Raw genomic sequence first — 19,590 nt, 5'->3', positions numbered from 1 at the left:
ATTATTAACGTTCAGGTGAGCGAGGGAACCTGATGCCCGGAGCGCGGCCCATGTCCCCAGCCTCCAAACATCGGCAGGAGAATCGCTCGCCCAAACAGGAGGGTCGAGGAAGCCGCTCGTCCGAGCAGAGCAGGAGCAAGACAGAAGAGGGCAGCCTCTCAGCCAGCGAAGCCCTCATCCTGCGGTCGGACACGGCCAAACTGAGGTCCGACTCTCACAGCCGCTCTCACTCGCCCAATCACAACACCCTGCAGGCCCTGAAGGCCGATGGTCGAACCCCGGGACTCCGGGCTGAGTCCCCGAACCCCGGCTCGCGCTCCTCCTCTCCCAAACAAAAAGGCGTATCCTCTTCAGGCAGGTCTAGTCCCTCCAGCACCTCCTCCCAGAACTCCTCTTCAGCCCACCATGATAAGAACATCCCACCTAAAGTCAGCCCTTCCTCCAAAGCCCGGCTGGACCCTCCCAGAGAGAGGTCCAAATCTGATTCGTACACTCTGGACCCAGACACACTTAGAAAGAAGAAGGTCCCACTAACAGAACCGCTTAGAGGCAGGTCTACCTCTCCAAAACCTAAACTGTCTCCTAAAGATCCAAATAACGAAGTGATTGGCAATCCAGAGAACCGTGTTCCCTCTCCACATGTGACCCAGGAGAACCTCCACAGTGAAGTGGTGGAGGTGTGCACCTCCAGTGCTCTCCTCTCAGAGGATGGCAATGACGAGAACTCGGAGGCTCAAAATTCTGAAGATGGCTCATGCAAGGTGCACTTCAGCATCGGCAAAGCCCCCGTCAAGGAGGAACTAGAGAGCCGTGCTTCACCCAAAGTCAGCCGCAAAGCCTCCAGTCGACACACGCGCCCTAAGAAGGAAAAATCTGGGCCTCTGTTCAAAGGCGAGAGTACTTCGAGGGCCACGGAGCCTGCCAAACAGGCCATGTCACCTTCAGTAGCCGAATGTTCGCGAGCGGTCTTCGCAGCGTTCCTGTGGCATGAAGGTATTGTCCACGACGCCATGGCCTGCTCCTCCTTCCTCAAGTTCAACCCAGACTTAACCAAAGAGCACGCCCCCATCCGCGGCTCCCTAGGAGCACAGTGTGCCGAGGAGAAGGAGAGCAAGCTAAAGAACCGCCACTCCTTAGAGATCTCCTCTGCACTCAACATGTTTAACATTGCGCCGCACGGCCCGGACATCTCCAAAATGGGAAGCATCAACAAAAATAAGGTGCTGTCCATGCTGAAAGAACCTCCTCTGCCAGAGAAGTGCGAGGAGGGTAAGGGAGAGGCCACGTCCTACGAGATGACTTCTCATCCGGCAATGAGGGCGAAGTCGGTCTTGCCATTGACGTTACAACATCTGGTGTCATTCTGGGAGGACATCTCTCTGGCCACCATCAAGGCAGCCACTCAGAACATGATTTTCCCCAGCCCGGGGTCCAGCGCCATCCTGAAAAGAAAGGAGCACGAGAAAGACGGCAAGAAGGCAAAGAAGGAGAAGAAGAAGAGGGAGAAAGCCGAGGTGCGTCCAAGGGGGAATCTGTTTGGAGAGATGGCTCAGCTCGCCATGGGCGGACCCGAGAAAGACACCATCTGTGAGCTGTGTGGCGAATCTCACCCGTACCCCGTCACCTACCATATGAGACAGGCTCACCCAGGTGAGAATACAGAAGTTATGGTTTGAGTTTTGTCATTTTAAATGAGGGTACTGTATTACCGGGTAATGGACTTTGTGCCTCCTAACCCCCTCCCTCTGTATTTCATGGCAGGTTGCGGCCGCTATGCTGGAGGCCAGGGCTACAACAGCATCGGACACTTCTGTGGTGGTTGGGCTGGGAACTGTGGAGATGGAGGCATAGGAGGCAGCACCTGGTACCTGGTGTGTGATCGCTGTCGGGAAAAATACCTGAGAGAGAAGCAGACTACCGCCAGGGAAAAGGTATCCTCCTTGTGCTTAGATGTGTGTCCCGCTGTAACTGAAGGACTCTCAGCTTTTCACTACAAACTGAATTTTTGGAGTTGACAAAAAAAACAAAAACTAAACCAATCTGCATCTCCTTCGCCAGGTGAAGCAATCCAGGAAGAAACCCCTGCAGGTGAAGACTCCGAGGGCGCTGCCCACCATGGAGGCCCACCAGGTGATTCGGGCGAACGCGTTGTTCCTGCTGTCCCTCAGCAGTGCTGCCGAGCCCAGCATGCTGTGCCACCACCCTCCCCGGCCCCTGCACTCCCAGCTGCTTCCCAGCCTCAAGGAGGGCGTGTCGGACGAACTCCCCAATAAAATGGGCTGCCTCTACCTCCAGACACTAGCTAGGTAGCTTCCAGCTCAGTTCACAACACCTTGTTTGTTTTATCACATAAGAATACATCATTGCTTGAGTCACTCTCCTCTCTTCCTTCAGGCAACACACTGAGAACTTTGGGGGCTACCAAGACGATAACCTCTTCCAAGATGAGATGAGGTATTTGCGCTCAACATCTGTTCCTGCACCTTACATATCAGTCACCCCTGATGCCTGTCCCAATGTGTTTGAGGAACCAGAGAGCAACATGAAATCAATGCCGCCCAGGTAACGCGTCTTAGCACGATGCTTTTAATCACTTCCACTTCTCGGCATGCTCGCAAAATGAGTGAATTGCATATGTTACTATCGGAGAGTTTCGCATGACATCGACATGCATCCATGATATTTAAGTCGTATTGTTTTTCAGAAATTGAAGTTATTTTCCCATGTTCAGAGCAGACCAGCAGATAATGCGTGTCAATTGTCATTGCAGATATACACTGTACAGAAAGGTAGTTCGGTACTCTTTTCCCTACTGTACATGTTCAGAAAGTGTGCCCTAATATTAATACCTGCCTTACCATTAGATACAGTACAAAAAAAAGCCTGGCTGCTCCATTTTCTAGGTATTTAAATGTTTTTGTCTGTGCTAAACGGTTTTGTATCCTCTCTTTCAGTCTGGAGACCAGTCCCATCACAGACAGCGATACGGCGAAACGAACTGTGTTTCAGAGGTCTTACTCAGTCGTAGCATCTGAATATGACAAGCAACACTCGCCCTCTCCGGCTCGGGTAAAAGCCGTGCCCAGGCGCAGGGTCCAGAGTGGCGACGCAGGTAATTGCACGCGTTACTTTGAGACGTGATGCCTAAGAATGAATGCGTTGCGGCGTCGTCATCTGTATCATCAACCCACTTTACCCCCCTCCTTAACAGAGGTGGGCTCTTCCCTGTTACGGCACCCGTCCCCCGAGCTGTCCCGGCTGATTTCATCGCACGGCTCCCTCAGTAAGGGGGAGAGGAACTTCCAGTGGCCTGTCCTGGCTTTCGTTATCCAGCACCATGACCTGGAGGGCCTGGAGGTGGCCATGAGGCATGCACTGAGGAAGTCTGCCTGCAGGGTGTTTGCCATGGAGGTACGGGCAGCAATATCGCTCTGAATCTCCAAGCTCAGTCTCGCTTTAATTGTTGCTATTTATCCAGCAGTGAATCAAGGTTAAAGGCAATTAGGATACTGTTAGTTAGTGAGTTAGATTTGTATACTTATTTCTTGGTGTCCTTGTCAGGCCTTCAACTGGCTGCTGTGCAATGTGATCCAGACCACGTCCCTACACGACATCCTTTGGCATTTTGTAGCATCTCTCACCCCGTCGCCCTTTGAACCTGAGGATGAGGAAGACGATGAGAACAAGGGGAACAAGGAAAACGTGGAACAGGTAACGACTGGTTAAACGTCAAAAGCTGCGCAGCGTTACTCGCTCGCTTTGTTGTCACATCTTCTAACCGCCGACTTCTGCGCTCCACAGGAAAGAGACCTCGGCGTCTGTGAACACCCTCTGTCAGACATTGTTATTGCCGGGGAGGCAGCTCATCCTCTCCCCCACACCTTCCACCGCCTCCTTCAGACCATCTCTGACCTCATGATGTCACTTCCCAGTGGCAGCTCACTTCAGCAGATGGCGCTGAGGTACACTTACACTGAATGATTAAGAATACTACCATTCCACCAGCCAACACTTTTTGGATGGTTTGATTTCAAGCTGTTCAAGAACAGATTGAACTTTTAGGCAATAGGTTTGACATGTGCACTTAATTTAACTGACAGAAACATTAAGAGTCATATTTAAAATGATCACTGCCTCTTTTTCATTGATACCAGATCGGGGATTGTGCATATTAAGGGAAACGTATCTCTGTGACTTATTCTTCCAGGTGCTGGAGTCTCAAGTTCAAGCAGTCCGACCACCAGTTCCTCCACCAGAGCAACGTTTTCCATCACATCAACAATATCTTGTCCAAGTCTGACGATGGAGACAGCGAGGAGAGCTTCAACATCAGCGTGCAGTCAGGCTACGAAGCAATGAGCCAGGCAAGAAAACCATCAGTTGCTTACCTCAGATCTGTCTCCTGTTGGTCAACACGGATTGAACCGTTACATTAACACGCACTAACCTGATTGTGTGACAATAGGACCTCTGCCTGGTGACCTGTCTAAAGGATCTGACCAGCGTAGTGGACATCAAGACGTCCAGTCGGCCTGCCATGATCGGCAGCCTTACAGACGGCTCCACAGAGACCTTCTGGGAATCCGGAGACGAGGACAAGAACAAAACCAAGAGCATCACCATCAGCTGCGTGAAGGGCCTCAACGCCTCCAATGTGACTGTTCATGTGGACAACTCCAGAGACATTGGGGTAAGGGGGCGACCGCAGCATTCCTGTTGGGCAACTGCAAAGTTTAGACTAAAGTGGAATTGATGATGATATATTTTTCATATCCACAGAACAAAGTCACATCGGTTACATTCCTATGTGGAAAAGCAGTAGAAGACCTCTGCAGAATCAAACAGGTATGGTCAGTTGCTTTGGTAATGTGGGACTACGGAGTGATCAGTTTGAAGTCTAGTCTATTTGTAAAGCTGTGGATATAGATTATTTTGTCTCTTCTCCGAATCACAATAACTTCCTTTAAGTGCAGAAACGATACCTAGTTGTTTTTATGAGGTGCTCCTTGACGCTCCAGATTGACATACACAAATGGCAGAACACTGTTAAACATCCCCGCGACTTTTCATCGAAAGGTTGACCTGGACTCTCGTCACATGGGCTGGGTGACAAGCGAGCTCCCTGGAGGGGACCACCATGTGATCAAGGTGGAGCTGAAAGGTCCCGAGAACACCCTGAGGGTGCGCCAGGTGAAGGTCTTGGGTTGGAAGGAGGGCGAGAGCATCAAGATCCTGGGGCAGATCTCAGCCAGCATGGCCCAGCAGAAGAACTGCGAGGCCGAGACTCTCCGAGTGTTTCGCCTCATCACCTCACAGGTCCGTCTCGCTGCTTCTTCCACACGTGATCGCATGACAAACATCTGGAGTCTCTTGGAAGCTTTACTTTGTTGTGCGTTTACGTTGTTGTGCCCGTCTAGGTCTTTGGAAAGCTCATCTGTGGAGATGCAGAGCCCACTCCAGAGCAGGAGGAGAAAAACCTTCTTTCGTCACCCGAGGGAGAGGACAAGGTCTGCACTGTGACAGTTTATCTGTGCTGTTAAACTGTGCTGACCTTCAGCCTGATGTTTTACACGTGTACGTTTTTATGAATAGGTTCCATCTGACGCTGACCTTAAAGAGCACATGGTGGGCATCATTTTCAGCAGGAGCAAACTTACCAACCTCCAGAAACAGGTCAGTTCTTTAAACCATTCGACAGTAGGAGTTATTATATTCTCAGCCCTTTTACCTAACGTGCGTTTTCTTTTCAGGTGTGTGCGCACATCGTCCAGGCCATCCGCATGGAGGCCACGCGCGTGAGGGAGGAGTGGGAGCACGCCATCTCCAGCAAAGAGAACGCCAACTCTCAGCCCAGTGACGACGACGCCTCCTCGGACGCCTACTGCTTCGAGCTGCTGTCCATGGTCCTGGCGCTGAGCGGCTCCAACGTGGGTCGCCAGTACCTCGCTCAGCAGCTAACGCTCATGCAGGACCTGTTTTCTCTGCTGCACACGGCCTCCCCGAGAGTTCAGAGACAGGTGGGTGACGTGTACAGCACCTGGTCTGTTTATGTCCACGTTTGATTGCTAAGTTGAGATAAGATGGAACTTTATTAATACCGAAGAGAAATAAACAAAAGAATAGCAAAAAACAATAGGATACCAATATAAACATATATGAACAAAAGAACAACAATTATTAAGTGTGAAAGCAACAATACCGACACCATGGCAAAATAGAACACAATAGCAATCCGACTAAGGTAAAGACTCATGGTTTAATGCACTTATTGTAAGTCGCTTTGGATAAAAGCGTCAGCTAAATGACATGTAATGTAATTAAAAAAATGTAAAAGAAGTAAAGTAAAGAATTCAACTTAAATGGAAAAAGTAAAGTACAACAGCAAAGATTCAGTACCAGAGTAAAAATCTAAAGTGTATAAGACGTGATGCTTGAAAAAGTATTGAACAAGTTGTAGAAAGTTATATTACATATAGATTGAACCTGAACATGTTGATAAAAGTAATTAAAGTGAATCCCTCGCACCGCTATACAAACGTTGTTGTCTGCTCTGACCTCATCTCAGGTCACATCGTTGCTCAGACGCGTCCTTCCGGAGGTCACGCCAGTGAGACTCGCCAGCATCATCGGGGTGAAGGCCCTGCCACCGGCGGACATCAGCGACATCATCCACTCCACAGAGAAGGGCGACTGGAACAAGCTCTGCATCCTCGACATGTTCCTGGGCTGCATCGCGAAAGCCCTCACCGTGCAGCTGAAGGCCAAAGGCACCACCATCTCTGGCACGGCCGGCATGGCCCCGGTCAAAGGAGTCACCACCGTCACGCTGCCCATGATCTTCAACTCCAGGTGACTTACTTTCTGCCAGGCCCAATCAACATTTGGCCAATGGCAAGGCTCTTTTCGATTTTTCATATTTATCGCCTGTTTCTGTCATGATCAGCTACATCCGCAGGGGGGAGAGCCACTGGTGGATGAAAGGCTCCACTCCTCCACAGATAGCAGAGATCATCATAAAGCTGGTCAAAGACATGGCAGCGGTAAGTTCTCCTTCTCGTAGTCTCCTTACCTGCAGTGCACGCAATAATCCACAGACCTTGTTGTGAGCAGTTTCACATAGGAGCTATTTTCTTTCCACCATAGTTCCTCCATAAAACTGCTCATTACAAGTTCTGTGCATTATCTTGAGTAACTGAGTTCTGATTTCTGGAAAGAAACATTGATGTTGAGGTTTTCAAAAGCCGAGTGTGGTGCCATTATATTGGACAGAAGGCAGACATCTCTACGAGCTAGGACCCCGATGTATCGGGTGAACTGTATCTTGCCGAATTTGATACAGAACCACATCTGCAATCTTTGTTATAAATGTAATATTCCTATGTATTGTATTGCGCTTGCTGTTTTTAGGGCCACCTTTCAGACGGTTGGTCCAGAGTCACCAAAAATGCAATAGCTGAGACCATCATAGCTCTGACCAAAATGGAGGAAGAGCATCGTTCTCCTGTACGCTGTATCGCCACCACAAGGGTACGCACTCAAATGTCACCATGCGCAACGCACACGTTTACGAGTACCGGGTATCAGCTGATCACGTATTGTATCGTGTTCTGCCTCACAGCTGTGGCTGGCCTTAGCTTCGCTATGCGTGCTGGACCAGGACCATGTCGACAGGCTGTCCTCCGGTCGCTGGATGGGCAAAGATGGACAGCAGAAGCAGATGGTGAGCACAATTTTAAATGGCCAGGAGCTATACAGAGTTAAAAATGACTGATGGGTTATTAAAATAATAACAAATGGATTTCCCCCTCCTCTCGTCCACAGCCCATGTGTGACAATCACGATGATGGCGAGACGGCGGCCATCATCCTGTGTAACGTGTGCGGCAACCTCTGCACCGACTGTGACCGCTTCCTTCACCTGCACCGACGCACGCGCTCTCACCAGAGACAGGTCAGGGTCGGCCATCTTGATTCTCCCACTGGTGATGACATGAATGTAGTTACGGAAGGAATGTGGAGCAGAGCGAGCAGGTGTTTAATCTCGTCTCCGTGGCTGCTTTCAGGTGTTCAAAGAGGAAGAGGAGGCCATAAAGGTAGATCTCCACGAAGGCTGCGGGAGGACTAAGCTCTTCTGGCTCATGGCCCTGGCTGACTCTAAGACTATGAAGGCTATGGTGGAGTTCAGAGAGCACACAGGTAACATAGCATGTTTTGGGTATGAGTATATGTATTGCTAAAAAATGTGTTATTTAAAAAAAAATATATATACTTTTATTAACAGTACAGTAAACTTTTCTTTTGCAGGTAAACCAGCCTCCAGCAGCTCTGATTTCTGCAGGTTCTGTGGGACGAGGAATGGCACAGAGCTGTCCGCCGTGGGAAGTGTCTGCTCAGACCCAGACTGCCAGGTACTGAACATCAACTGTTACCAAGACAACTTGACCACAACTGGAACCACCTGGTCCTTTTATTTGGTTATGCCTCCGTGCCGGCGACGAACACTGCCGCAGGCAATATGTGTTCTGGTAGTCCGTCCGTCCATCCCATCCTCGGCAGAGACAGAAAACCATGAGGTGGTGATGATAGCGGTTTTGACCCAGAGGTTGAAACTTGAAAAGTGTGTGTGTGTAAGGAACAAATGGTTCCTTACTGTATATGCAATTATATTCTAATATAACTATCTATGACAATATTTTATTAAGATAGAAATACCAGTTTTGTCTCTGAAACCATGTACCTAATACAACACACAGATCCTACTCCCAAACCTAAGGACTTTGATGGAAGTGTCTTTCCTCGCGAGAGGAATTTGAGGTTTTGCTGAGTGGAAACATTGTAGTAGAATATTCATTGTATATGAATACTTGAGAAGATGAGTATGGATTCAAGCATAGCCTGAACTGAGTGTCCATTGAAGTTTGAGTCTCACAAATAATGGATGAGGCGTCGACCAGCCGCCATTAATCAGAGAGGGCCGGCCTACTCAAGACGCATATTAAGCAACGTAGAGTTACAGGATGTAGTAGAGTGTGTCACTTTGTGGAAGTGCTCACCGATGTCTCTTGTGTTGTCTCCCTCAGGAGTACGCCAAACTGGCCTGCAGTAAAAGCCATCCCTGTGGACACCCCTGTGGAGGAGTGAAGAACGAGGAGGCCTGCCTCCCGTGTCTGCACGGCTGCGACAAGAACACCGGCTGTCTGAAACAGGACGCCGACGACATGTGCATGATCTGCTTCACAGAGGCGCTGTCCGCTGCTCCTGCAGTACAGGTAGCGCTACGCGTGTGGGCGCTTGTCCATCATGCGGAATCAAACTTGAGTTTTACTAGTTTTTATTTTCCTCTCGTCTAACCCCTGCGTTCTGTTCTCAGCTGGACTGCACTCACGTGTTCCACCTCCAGTGTACTCGCCGCGTTCTTGACAACCGCTGGCTCGGGCCCCGGATCACGTTTGGGTTCATGCTGTGTCCCATCTGCAAGGTAAGGTGTTGCCCGAGCCTCTCTGACTTGAAGAGATTGACCCGGCGAACACAGAACTGTTTCCACCACACCTCCAGGTGGATTCGGCTCAATGGCTTTTGTTGAGCAAGCTTTGTTCAGTCGTCGCTGTGACACATACAGCGACCTCAACAGAACCCCTTTTATAAACGGGGGCTGGTTTCTCTCTTTCTTTGTGCGCCTCCAGAACAAAATCAATCACTCGGTGATCAAGGACCTGCTCGACCCCATTAAGGAGCTCTATGAGGACGTGAGGCGGAAGGCTCTGATGAGGCTGGAGTACGAGGGTCTACATAAGAGTGAGGCAATAACCACACCAGGAGCACGTTTCCACAACGACCCCGCAGGCTTTGCCATGAACAGATATGCATACTATGTCTGCTACAAGTGCAAGAAGGTACGACACAACTTAGCCTTTTTTTTTTTTTTAAACGTATTTTTGATATCGTTTAGGCTTTGAAAATTAATAGTTGCCGTTATTTCCCAGGCCTATTTTGGGGGAGAGGCTCGCTGCGATGCGGAGGCCGGACAGGGAGACGACTACGACCCCAGTGAGCTCATCTGTGGAGCGTGCTCCGATGTGTCCAGGGCTCAGGTGGGTAAATGATGCCTGGCAGGATCCTGGCTTTACTGGAGCTAATATAAAAGAAGAATCTTTTCTTTCTTTCTTTTTTTCAGACATTTTGGGAAATATTTATTCTCTTTCTTGCCGAGAGTTGAAGGAAAGGTTTCTGTGTGCTTAATGCAACGCTGGAATCAGCAGGCGATTAGCTTAGCACAAAGACTGGAAGCAAGGGGAAACGGCTAGCTTGGCTCTGTCTGAGTGTAACAGAATCCCCTGAAGCGCGCTAATTCATATGTTATGCTTGTTTAATCCAGAACAAAAAGCATGTGTTTTTACAGGGTTTACTACCATCACGCCAGAAAACTGGGATCAATCTTTTTGTCTCTTTCTGGCACAATGGGCGCAGAAGGAAATTTCCCAAAATGTGTGACTGTTTCTTTAAAAGTGGTGTCAATATGTTCTATTCCCCTCATTTATTCTTGTTGACTTGTCACCAGATGTGCTCCAAGCACGGCACAGACTTCCTGGAGTATAAATGCCGGTACTGCTGCTCGGTGGCCGTTTTCTTCTGCTTCGGCACCACACACTTCTGCAACGCCTGCCATGATGACTTCCAGAGGATGACCAGCGTCCCCAAGGAGGAACTGCCTCATTGTCCTGCAGGTGCCCAACTGTTTTCTATTGACTACACTCTTCTGGAGAATGTTGCATTAGTCAGACTGACGGCAAATACCAGACATAAATAACTATAAGAAAGCACAAGTAAGATGTCGTCCTTGTCCTTTTTTATCACAGGTCCCAAAGGCAAGCAGTTGGAGGGTACAGAGTGCCCTTTGCATGTGGTCCACCCGCCAACGGGGGAGGAGTTTGCGCTGGGCTGTGGGGTGTGCAGAAATGCCCACACCTTCTAAACAACACAAGACTTCTACTGAAAACCAGTTTGTCTACTGTGATTTCTGGCTGCTGCTGAAGCTCAGCCATGAAGCTTGGCTCCTGCATTGTCAAGTCTCCTGGACACCGGACCAGGTTTCTGCCCTCCGCCAAGAGTCCTCAGGTCCGCTCCTCTACCAACATCAGTATCCGGGCTCTGCTACAAACACGAGCTGTGGCTCCTTTGGACTCAGAGTAACCTGAATTGGGGGGGGAAGAACAATAGAATTTTAAAAAAAGAAGAAAAAAAAGAAAATATCTTGTGACGTGTTTGCATGCGGCCGTTGTACTCCCTCGGCTTCTATAGACGTTGCACACCTCCTGATCACTGAAGTGTAACTATACAAGATTAAAAATTTAATTTGAAATAAGTTTGCTTAAAGGCAACTGTGGATCAGCGTGGGTATAAAAAAAGAAAAAGGAACATGCCGTATTTCCATCTTCCTAACTATAAATTTTAAATATTGTTGTATGTAAACTTTTTCGTAATCTTGCACAGTATTCTCCACTGTCAAGTGCATCATGGGTTGACGGACAAAAAAAAAGAAAAGAAGGTGGATAAGACTGTTAAGAATAATTATGTTTGGGAGGAAAATAGTGTACGATTTATCTAATCTTGTATATAATGATACTATTCAAAATAGCTGTATTCCGAAGTTGCTACTCTTCACTTCAGTTTTGTTTGATATTCTGGGTTATGTTTTGAGCCAGAAGTTTTAATGAAGTGCAATACTGGGTGTGCCTCCTATTTTGCAGCTGTTTAAACTATGGAATGTATGTCAATAAAGCCACTGTACATTTTTATACAGTAGACAGTCGTAATTCCCCCTCTTCTAAATGTCGGATCTCTTTTGTTGTGTGGCGAGGAGGAGGAGCCTGGCGCCTGCAGTGAATGTGGATGTAAATCCTATTTGCAGCTCTGTCGAAAAGAAAAGAAACAACCAAAATCCAACTAATACAAAAACAAACGAAAGACCTCACAGTGAGACTGATTACAGCTGAATAATTTGGGGGGCCAGTCTTTACACCAAATACAATTGTGCACCTGTAACGCTTTTCCCTAGTAGGAGGCAGGGGGGGGGGGGGGGTGGGGGGTCAGGGGAACAGAGTGTGGAAAAGGAAGAAAAAAAAGCTGCTGTTATATAAAAAAGCTTAATACTTGTGAATCTGCTCTGTAATATCTGTGGTGGATGGAGTCGAATGGTAATAAACCAGGTTCTCTGTTTCGCAAAGTATACACTGTGTCATTAATGAGTGGAGGCGTTTCCATTGAATGACCTGCTGTCACTGTTGAGCTGGAGACCAAAGTGGGTGGTACACTTCATTCCTGTAATTACTTATTTGAAAATGCTTAAACTCTCGTGCAACTTAGCAGAGACTAAGAAAGAACAGAGATGTGTTACTCTGCCGTTTATTTTGTGGTGCCAACCTGCAAAACTAAATCAGCCAGTTCTCCCTGAACGTCAAAATAAAGCTCACTGAAGGCCTACAATACATGTAAGGGCTACATTACATGACAGTTGGTAGTGTAAACATCCAGGGGATTCAAAATAATTAACTATTTTGTTTTGTGTTGGTGTTACTAAAGATTTGTATTGCTCCATTCACAACGTGCATGTGAATTTTGATTGTACAAGGATTAATTAATTAATCAGATGGAGAGTATATCACACAGTAATTAACATGCAACATACTCGAGGGTATAAAAAAAAGAAGTCAGCAGCGGGGTTTCTATTTGTGTTAATGTTAATGTCATGTTTGGAAGAATAAGACATGTATTTATATTTTCTGTGTGAGTCATCTCAAAAAACAGACGATCTTTACCAACAGCCATTTTGCATTGTATGTCCCATGGTGCACCGCTGCTGTCACAACAACAACAACTCTTCGCCATTTCAGAGTCAGGGGGGCCAACACTCCCGCGAAAGAAGTAGCTTAGCGGAGCGGAGGAGCCCGAGTGTGTCCGTCCGTCTCCGGGTTCACCATCGCTTTCCTTCTCGCTGCGGTCGGACATTGTGCTCCGATGCAGGTCACTGGCTCCGCGCGGAGGAGCTCCTCCAGCGGCCCGGGCTGAAGTGCCAATTGTCGGATTTACCTGCTAACAGCTAGCTAGTAAGCTAGCGGAGTGTAAACAAGGTACCTGTCTGGTGTTGTGGCGAACTCCTCACGAAAGGAGCCGCGTGTCATTCTGTGTATAATGTTTGTTTAGTATTACAAGTGCAAAGTATCATTTGGAGACAGATGGCTTTCCGTAAATATCTCGCGGCACATACATTTGACTAATATTAAAATGAGCTAACTCGGCTCTCGCTGTCGCTGCGCTCGTTACGGAAGCGGCTTCTTGTTCGTTCACTTGAACCCGAGCTTTGATTCCTTCAGTCAGGTTGTCGTTAATTCAATTCAATTCAGTTTATTTGGTATAGCCCAATATTACACATTTTCCTCAGAGGGCTTTACAATCTGTATACATACGACATCCCTGACCTTTGACCTCACATCGAATCAGGAAAAACTCCCCAAAAATAACCTTTGACATGGAAAAAAGGGAAGAAACCTTCAGGAGAGCAACAGAGGAGGATCCCTCTCCCCGGATGGACAGAAGCAATAGATGTCATGTGTACAGAATGAACAGCATTACAAAGTTACATAAACACATTACATGAATATGACAATGTATGAATGGAACTCCAATCCATGAAACAGAAGGAGGTAGAGAGGAGGGGGGGGCGGGGCATCAGCAGGGCCAACGCGGGAGGCCGGCTCACCAGGCATCAGACACCTCCAGGTCCAATGGACCCTATGAGACGTGAAGTCACAAAGACTCCGGGGAGGAAGCAGAGTTAATAAGGTGCAATGGAGAGATGTAAATTCATCCATAAGGAGAGAGAGAAGAGGAGATAGGTGCTCAGTGTATCCTAAAACATCCCCCAGCAGCCTATAAGCCTATAGCAGCATATCAAGGGGCTCAACCTGATTCAGCCCTAACTATAAGGACTATTAAAGAGGAAAGTCTTAAGTCTATTCTTGAATGAGGTGACTGTGTCTGCCTCCAGGACTGAAAGTGGAAGCTGGTTCCATAAAAGAGGAGCTTGATAACTGAAGGCTCTGGCTCCCATCCTACTTTTTAGGACTCTAGGAACCACAAGTAGCCCCGCATTTAGTGAGCGCAGCTCTCTAGTGGGGCAATATGGTACTACAAGCTCCTTAAGATATGATGGTGCATCACCAATCAAGGCTTTGTAGGTGAGGAGAAGAATTTTAAATGTGATTCTTGATTTTACCTGCTTATATATATATATATATATATATATATATATATATATATATATATATATATATATATATATATGTTATATGATAACTATGTATTGACGGCTAAAATCAACGTTACCTGCTTAAAGGTAGTCTTAACTCCGAGCTTTAATCCAGGCTCGTTGCTTCTGAAGTAACGGGAAGTTACCGGGGAACGTGGTTGTGTAATATAGCGGTATTTTCTATGGAGAGAATAGGACACCTTTAACTTGTTTCCGCCCAGGATGCTGTGGTTGTAACCAGGTATAACGGGACGATAATCACAACATAATATAATGATGTTTCACATCAAATTAAACGGCACAACATGAGCTACAATATTTAGAAAGCAGTTTTCATTTTTTACAAAACATGAGAAAACTCAAATGGCACACATGGTGCCCGAGGTGCCAAAATACCCATTTTGGAGGCCTCGCCTAAACTGTCTTTACTAACAAGGCTCTAATCTTTTTCTGCTTCTCTTTTTCAAAGTCAAACTTTGCAGAGATACTGTTCATATATTGTACTAGAATGCTGAGGAAGTTTAAACCTTTCAGCTGCATCCAAAGAGATAATCATAGTAAGTGCTTTTTACAAGGCACACCTGAAACCTTTTCATTTATGCTGTGTGCCATCTTCATTTAATCTCAATCAGTAACATATAGGGTGATAATTCCACATCTGAAGTTTCCTTTTTATTATAACTACAATTATTCAAATAGCTCTTGTGGTAGAGGAGATACAGTCTGTTTAGTCTGGGTATGCAAACCTTTGCAATGTTTGTGAAAAAACGGCTTGGGGGGGGGGGTTAAAATAGACATACTCAACCAAACGGGGATAAACGCATACAAGAAAAATCCATTAAAAGAATAATAATAACGTCAACTATTCTAGGAAGTGTTCTAATAACGTTACACTTGGTGCAGAAGTGTAATACATTAAGACATATAGCACAGATGTCCACATACAATAACATGTACTAATGCGTACATCTATGAAGGTTGGGATCAATGAAGTGGTGTTCGGATCTACTTTCACATCAGTTGGGGATGGACTTAATAGTGAATCGATTGCTGTGTTGTAATTAAACATGTCTGGGACTATAACCAACCCGTCACCTCACTGTTCCAGGATGAAGCGGATCAAAGGAGGAGAGGAGGACGGCAACGGCTCCTCCAGCGAGAGCTCACCGGAGGCTTGCAAGAAGGTGCGGACGCAGACTAGCGAGGAGTCCGAGGAGGAGGAGGAGGAGGAGGAGGCCAGTGAGACACCAGAGAGTGACTGGGTGAGACTGCCTCAGGAGCTCCTGCTGCACGTCTTCCAGTACCTTCCGCTGCTAGATCGGGCATACGCCTCTCAGGTGTGCCGCCGGTGGAACCAGGCTTTCCACATGCCCGAGCTGTGGAGATACTTTGAGTTTGAGCTTAACCAGCCAGCAAGCTCTTACCTGAAAGCCACACACCCGGACCTCATCAAGCAGATCATAACGAGGCACTCCAACCACCTGCAGTATGTCAGCTTTAAGGTAAGGATGGAAAAGCGCTGGTGTCTGTGTTGATATATGCGTCCTGATTCCGTGTTAACAATTCGCCAGCACATGTTGTTTCCAGGTTTCTGAAGTGACAGCCCATGTTTGTTTGAACCTGCCAGGTGGACAGCAGTACAGAGTCTGCAGAAGCAGCGTGCAACATCCTCTCACAGTTGGTGAATTGCTCACTGAAGACCTTGGGGCTCATTTCTACAGCCAGGCCCAGTTTCATGGAGGTTCCAAAGGTACAGTTAGCAGAAGACCAAGGGGTCTGGGACAGATTTACACCGCAGATCAAATGAGCTCTTTCCGTTATAGTTGACGATTTTATTTCATCATATATGCCTTATGCCTTTTTAATGCTGTGGCTGAGCGGGGTAATAGTTGGTCGATAGGATAGTTTTTCCATTCTCTTCTTATCTGGGGCTGAAAAGCAGTGTCTGTATCGTGCATGGCCAAGGACAAGGATATTTGTCATTACTCTGAAGGGCACTGTGATATTTTTGTTCTATGAACTATGAATTGTTTGTTTCGTGGCATTATCCTCATTGGAATTTGAAACGTCCATGCACACACCGTCTACGATACAGTTAATTATACGACTGACAATGTATTAATGTCAGTCTATTATTGACAACTATACATTTTATTATTATTGAAGCCACTTCATTTTACTAACATCCTTTGTCCTATTTGCATTTTTCTGTGGGACTGACCAACAATATAATAAATATATGGGTCACCATCAATCCAAATATAGTTTATTCAAATATGCCCACCAACCAACCTGCCATCTTAATAATAATAATAATGCATTTAATTTATATAGCGCTTTTCAAGGTACTCAAAGACACTTTACATAACATAGAGTTATGGTGGTCTCTTCTAAAAACATGACCGTATATTATAACTCATTCTCTCTTTTCTTTTCTTTTTTCCAGTCTCACTTCATCTCAGCCCTGACTGTGGTGTTTGTCAACTCCAAATCGTTGTCTTCACTGAAGATCGACGACACGCCGGTGGACGATCCGTCTCTGAAGGTCCTGGTGGCCAACAACAGGGACACCCTGAAACTGCTGAAGATGAGCAGCTGCCCGCACGTCTCTCCGGCAGGTACGGTGGGCGTGGACACTCCGGTGGCTGAGCTGAGAGGAAGTGGCCTTATCGCGTGTTTGTTTTTCTCTCATTTTATTTTTAAACCATGTCAATGTTGCACTTTCATGTCATGGGTTTTTGATTTCCTTTGAGTCATAAGTCCTTCAGCCTAAACTCTTGAACTCCAATTTTTTTAATCCAGTGTCATTTTCTTGTCTTGCCCTCCAAAAGGTGTTGTGATTTCACGTTGTGGACTAGCAGACACGCATACCTGTGTCCTTGTTTCTACTTCTTTTTAATGGTTCAGCCATGATCATAAATGCCGATTCAGCTCCAACTTGTCTGGCAAAGATAGTCGACATCTGTATTGCTTAGGAGCAATATTTGTCAACCCGTCTTAGAAATGTAATAATAATAATAATATTTCACGGTGAGCTGGATTTAAAACGACCATTCTGTCCTAATGTGCAGGGATCCTGTGTGTGGCAGACCAGTGTTACGGCCTGAGAGAGCTGGCACTAAACTACCACCTCCTGAGTGACGAACTCCTGCTGGCCCTCTCCTCGGAGAAACACGTGCACCTTGAACATTTGCGCATCGACGTGGTGAGCGAGAACCCCGGCCAGCACTTCCACACCATCAAGAAGACCAGCTGGGACGCCATGGTGCGCCACTCGCCCAAATTCAACCTGGTCATGTACTTCTTCCTCTACGAGGACGAGTTCGGCCCTTTCTTCAACGAGGAGGTCCCGGTCACGCACCTCTACTTTGGTCGCTCGGTGAGCAAGGAGGTCCTGGGCCGCGTCGGCCTCCACTGCCCCCGTCTGGTGGAGCTGGTGGTGTGCGCCAACGGCCTGCGTCCTCTGGATGAGGAGCTGATCCGCATCGCCAAGCGCTGCACCCAGCTGTCGGCCATCGGCCTGGGCGAGTGCGAGGTCTCCTGCAGTGCGTTCGTGGAGTTCGTCAAGTTGTGTGGCCGGAGGCTCTCCCAGCTGTCCATCATGGAGGAGGTGCTGATTCCAGACCACAAATACTCCCTGGATGAGATCCACTGGGAGGTCTCGAAGCACCTGGGCCGGGTCTGGTTCCCAGACATGATGCCGACCTGGTAAAGTGAAGCCAAAGAGGCCTACAGTACGTTTTTGCATAGAAAAGCCTTTAAACGCTCAGCCGTAGTGGAATGTTTCGGGGCCGACATGGAGAGCGTACACTCTTGAAACAGGGCTGGGATGTGATGTGGCACCTGACTGCTATACAGCGTTATCACGTCATGCTTCATCTGGGGCGAGAACTTCACATGAGCTTTATGACGAGAGTGTGAGAGTGTGTGTGTGTGTGTGTGTGTGTGTGTGTGTGTGTGTGTGTATGTTGATGTTTTTTAACACTGGAGTAATTGGGAAGATTAGGTGCACAATTGCATGTTGTTACATTACCACTTGGCCACTTTACTTAATTCCAGTCTGAGAGAGCAGCTCTGCACTCTTAACAAAATATGGCATTAGAGGTTTCCAAAACGGCTGCAGTATTATTTGTCCATTGTATGTGACAGAAGGTGTTTTGTTCAGGTAGTTTGTAAGGTGTCGTCGGTGGGAGGGAGGGGGAGGGAGGGGGGGGGGGGGGCACTTAATGACTTAATGTAGCAAAAGGTCCTACGCCTCCATTTAAACTACTTTAATCAAGAAGAGCAGCAGCAGCGTGAACGACGAGCTCTCATCATGCACCGAGAAAGAAAACATGATTGTTGAAAATGTTAGAGGTCGTGTGCGTGTGTGTGCGTGTGTGTGCGTGTGAGTGCGTGCATGTGTGCGTGTGCGTGTGTGTGTGTGTGTGTGCGTGTGTGCGTGTGTGTGTGGGGGGGGGGGGTCTCTCTCTCCTTGTGACGTGAATGTGCCGTGTTGATCGCAGTCATGCAGTTTTTTTCCAAATGATTCACAATTCGTTTTTCGTTCCTGCATCAGTTGGCTCGATTAATACTGGTTTTGTTTTTAATAAGTTTTCTGTACGGACAGAGTTCCTAAGCACCTTACATGAATACCAAAATGATGCCCTAAAGAAATTAAAGAAACAATCTTTATGATGCTCCAACTTGTATTAGTTGGACTCGGATTCTCACGATTATTTACACTGTTCCGGGCTTCTGTTGAATCAACTACCATGGGCAGTATCTTAAAGTAATAAAGCCATAATTACTAATATGAAAAAAAGAGATATAATTCTATGTAAATATAGATAGCGCACAAATGTCTGAATTTGGAGGTAGAAAAGAATGCGATTGCTTCGTAGTACTTCAACAGATGTCTCTGCGGGGATTAGCTCACAATGCACGCACGGAAATGCACAACTTACCCCTTTGTGTCTCTCGGGTGCATTGAACTCCTTATATTTCCCTAAATATGATTCATTCGTATCTTCTGCTGTTTGCCTCTAAACCTCAACTTGTGTGTTGCGTGTCCTCCTGTTAGCCCACATGTGCTTCACCACGCCGTGATTGCAGGAGACGAGGCGGTGTCCATCTCTTCATCATCTTTACGGACCTTGCTGTCCAAAGCACAGATTAATTTCAGTCGAAAGAGATTTGGTCTTGTCAGATGGTAGACACAAACTTATTTTCCCCTTTTTAAGAAGGAAGACAAATGCATCTGTAAATAAAACGCTGTGTGTTTTTGATTATGACTAGAATTGTACT

At 47.0% G+C, this 19,590-nt stretch overlaps 2 protein-coding genes across 17 annotated transcripts in view; both read left to right on the top strand.

Moving 5' to 3' along the window:
- mycbp2 (MYC binding protein 2) overlaps positions 1 to 11,794 on the top strand; it is a 58,416-nt gene extending 46,622 nt beyond the window's left edge. For 15 of the 16 annotated variants that reach the window (XM_034561301.1, XM_034561295.1, XM_034561297.1 and 12 more), the window contains 28 exons: positions 16 to 1,650; positions 1,762 to 1,931; positions 2,059 to 2,306; positions 2,395 to 2,562; positions 2,955 to 3,112; positions 3,212 to 3,411; positions 3,562 to 3,711; positions 3,802 to 3,962; positions 4,208 to 4,364; positions 4,466 to 4,690; positions 4,780 to 4,845; positions 5,077 to 5,316; positions 5,418 to 5,507; positions 5,593 to 5,673; positions 5,751 to 6,017; positions 6,566 to 6,849; positions 6,944 to 7,040; positions 7,408 to 7,527; positions 7,619 to 7,720; positions 7,822 to 7,950; positions 8,063 to 8,195; positions 8,304 to 8,407; positions 9,080 to 9,268; positions 9,370 to 9,477; positions 9,683 to 9,892; positions 9,983 to 10,090; positions 10,558 to 10,723; positions 10,856 to 11,794. In XM_034561301.1, the coding sequence (XP_034417192.1) occupies positions 16 to 1,650; positions 1,762 to 1,931; positions 2,059 to 2,306; positions 2,395 to 2,562; positions 2,955 to 3,112; positions 3,212 to 3,411; positions 3,562 to 3,711; positions 3,802 to 3,962; positions 4,208 to 4,364; positions 4,466 to 4,690; positions 4,780 to 4,845; positions 5,077 to 5,316; positions 5,418 to 5,507; positions 5,593 to 5,673; positions 5,751 to 6,017; positions 6,566 to 6,849; positions 6,944 to 7,040; positions 7,408 to 7,527; positions 7,619 to 7,720; positions 7,822 to 7,950; positions 8,063 to 8,195; positions 8,304 to 8,407; positions 9,080 to 9,268; positions 9,370 to 9,477; positions 9,683 to 9,892; positions 9,983 to 10,090; positions 10,558 to 10,723; positions 10,856 to 10,971 (5,882 nt within the window). In that variant the 3' untranslated portion in view covers positions 10,972 to 11,794. The remainder of the gene's footprint in view (positions 1 to 15; positions 1,651 to 1,761; positions 1,932 to 2,058; positions 2,307 to 2,394; positions 2,563 to 2,954; positions 3,113 to 3,211; positions 3,412 to 3,561; positions 3,712 to 3,801; positions 3,963 to 4,207; positions 4,365 to 4,465; positions 4,691 to 4,779; positions 4,846 to 5,076; positions 5,317 to 5,417; positions 5,508 to 5,592; positions 5,674 to 5,750; positions 6,018 to 6,565; positions 6,850 to 6,943; positions 7,041 to 7,407; positions 7,528 to 7,618; positions 7,721 to 7,821; positions 7,951 to 8,062; positions 8,196 to 8,303; positions 8,408 to 9,079; positions 9,269 to 9,369; positions 9,478 to 9,682; positions 9,893 to 9,982; positions 10,091 to 10,557; positions 10,724 to 10,855) is intronic. The other variant, XM_034561294.1, reaches the window with a different exon arrangement.
- A 1,040-nt stretch (positions 11,795 to 12,834) lies between these two features.
- On the top strand, positions 12,835 to 18,490 carry fbxl3a (F-box and leucine-rich repeat protein 3a). The gene is made up of 5 exons (XM_034561257.1): positions 12,835 to 13,126; positions 15,413 to 15,806; positions 15,932 to 16,054; positions 16,751 to 16,922; positions 17,376 to 18,490. The coding sequence occupies exons 2-5, from the start codon at positions 15,414 to 15,416 to the stop codon at positions 18,014 to 18,016; spliced, it is 1,329 nt and encodes a 442-aa protein (XP_034417148.1). The 5' UTR covers positions 12,835 to 13,126; position 15,413; the 3' UTR covers positions 18,017 to 18,490.
- Positions 18,491 to 19,590: the final 1,100 nt, after the last annotated feature.

This window comes from Cyclopterus lumpus, chromosome 21 (genome assembly GCF_009769545.1).
Source record: "Cyclopterus lumpus isolate fCycLum1 chromosome 21, fCycLum1.pri, whole genome shotgun sequence".
Lineage (NCBI taxonomy): Eukaryota > Metazoa > Chordata > Actinopteri > Perciformes > Cyclopteridae > Cyclopterus > Cyclopterus lumpus.
Note: the sequence above shows the minus strand (reverse complement) of the source record. Positions and strands in the feature narration are given on the sequence as shown.

What these genes read in the sequence shown, in the direction of transcription:
- fbxl3a (XM_034561257.1), top strand. Translation starts at nt 15,414, where the DNA reads ATGAAGCGGATCAAAGGAGGAGAGGAGGACGGCAACGGCTCCTCCAGC. An exon ending in TGCAGTATGTCAGCTTTAAG is followed by an intron (nt 15,807 to 15,931) that starts GTAAGGATGGAA and finishes TGAACCTGCCAG; the next exon opens with GTGGACAGCAGTACAGAGTC. An exon ending in CCCGCACGTCTCTCCGGCAG is followed by an intron (nt 16,923 to 17,375) that starts GTACGGTGGGCG and finishes CCTAATGTGCAG; the next exon opens with GGATCCTGTGTGTGGCAGAC.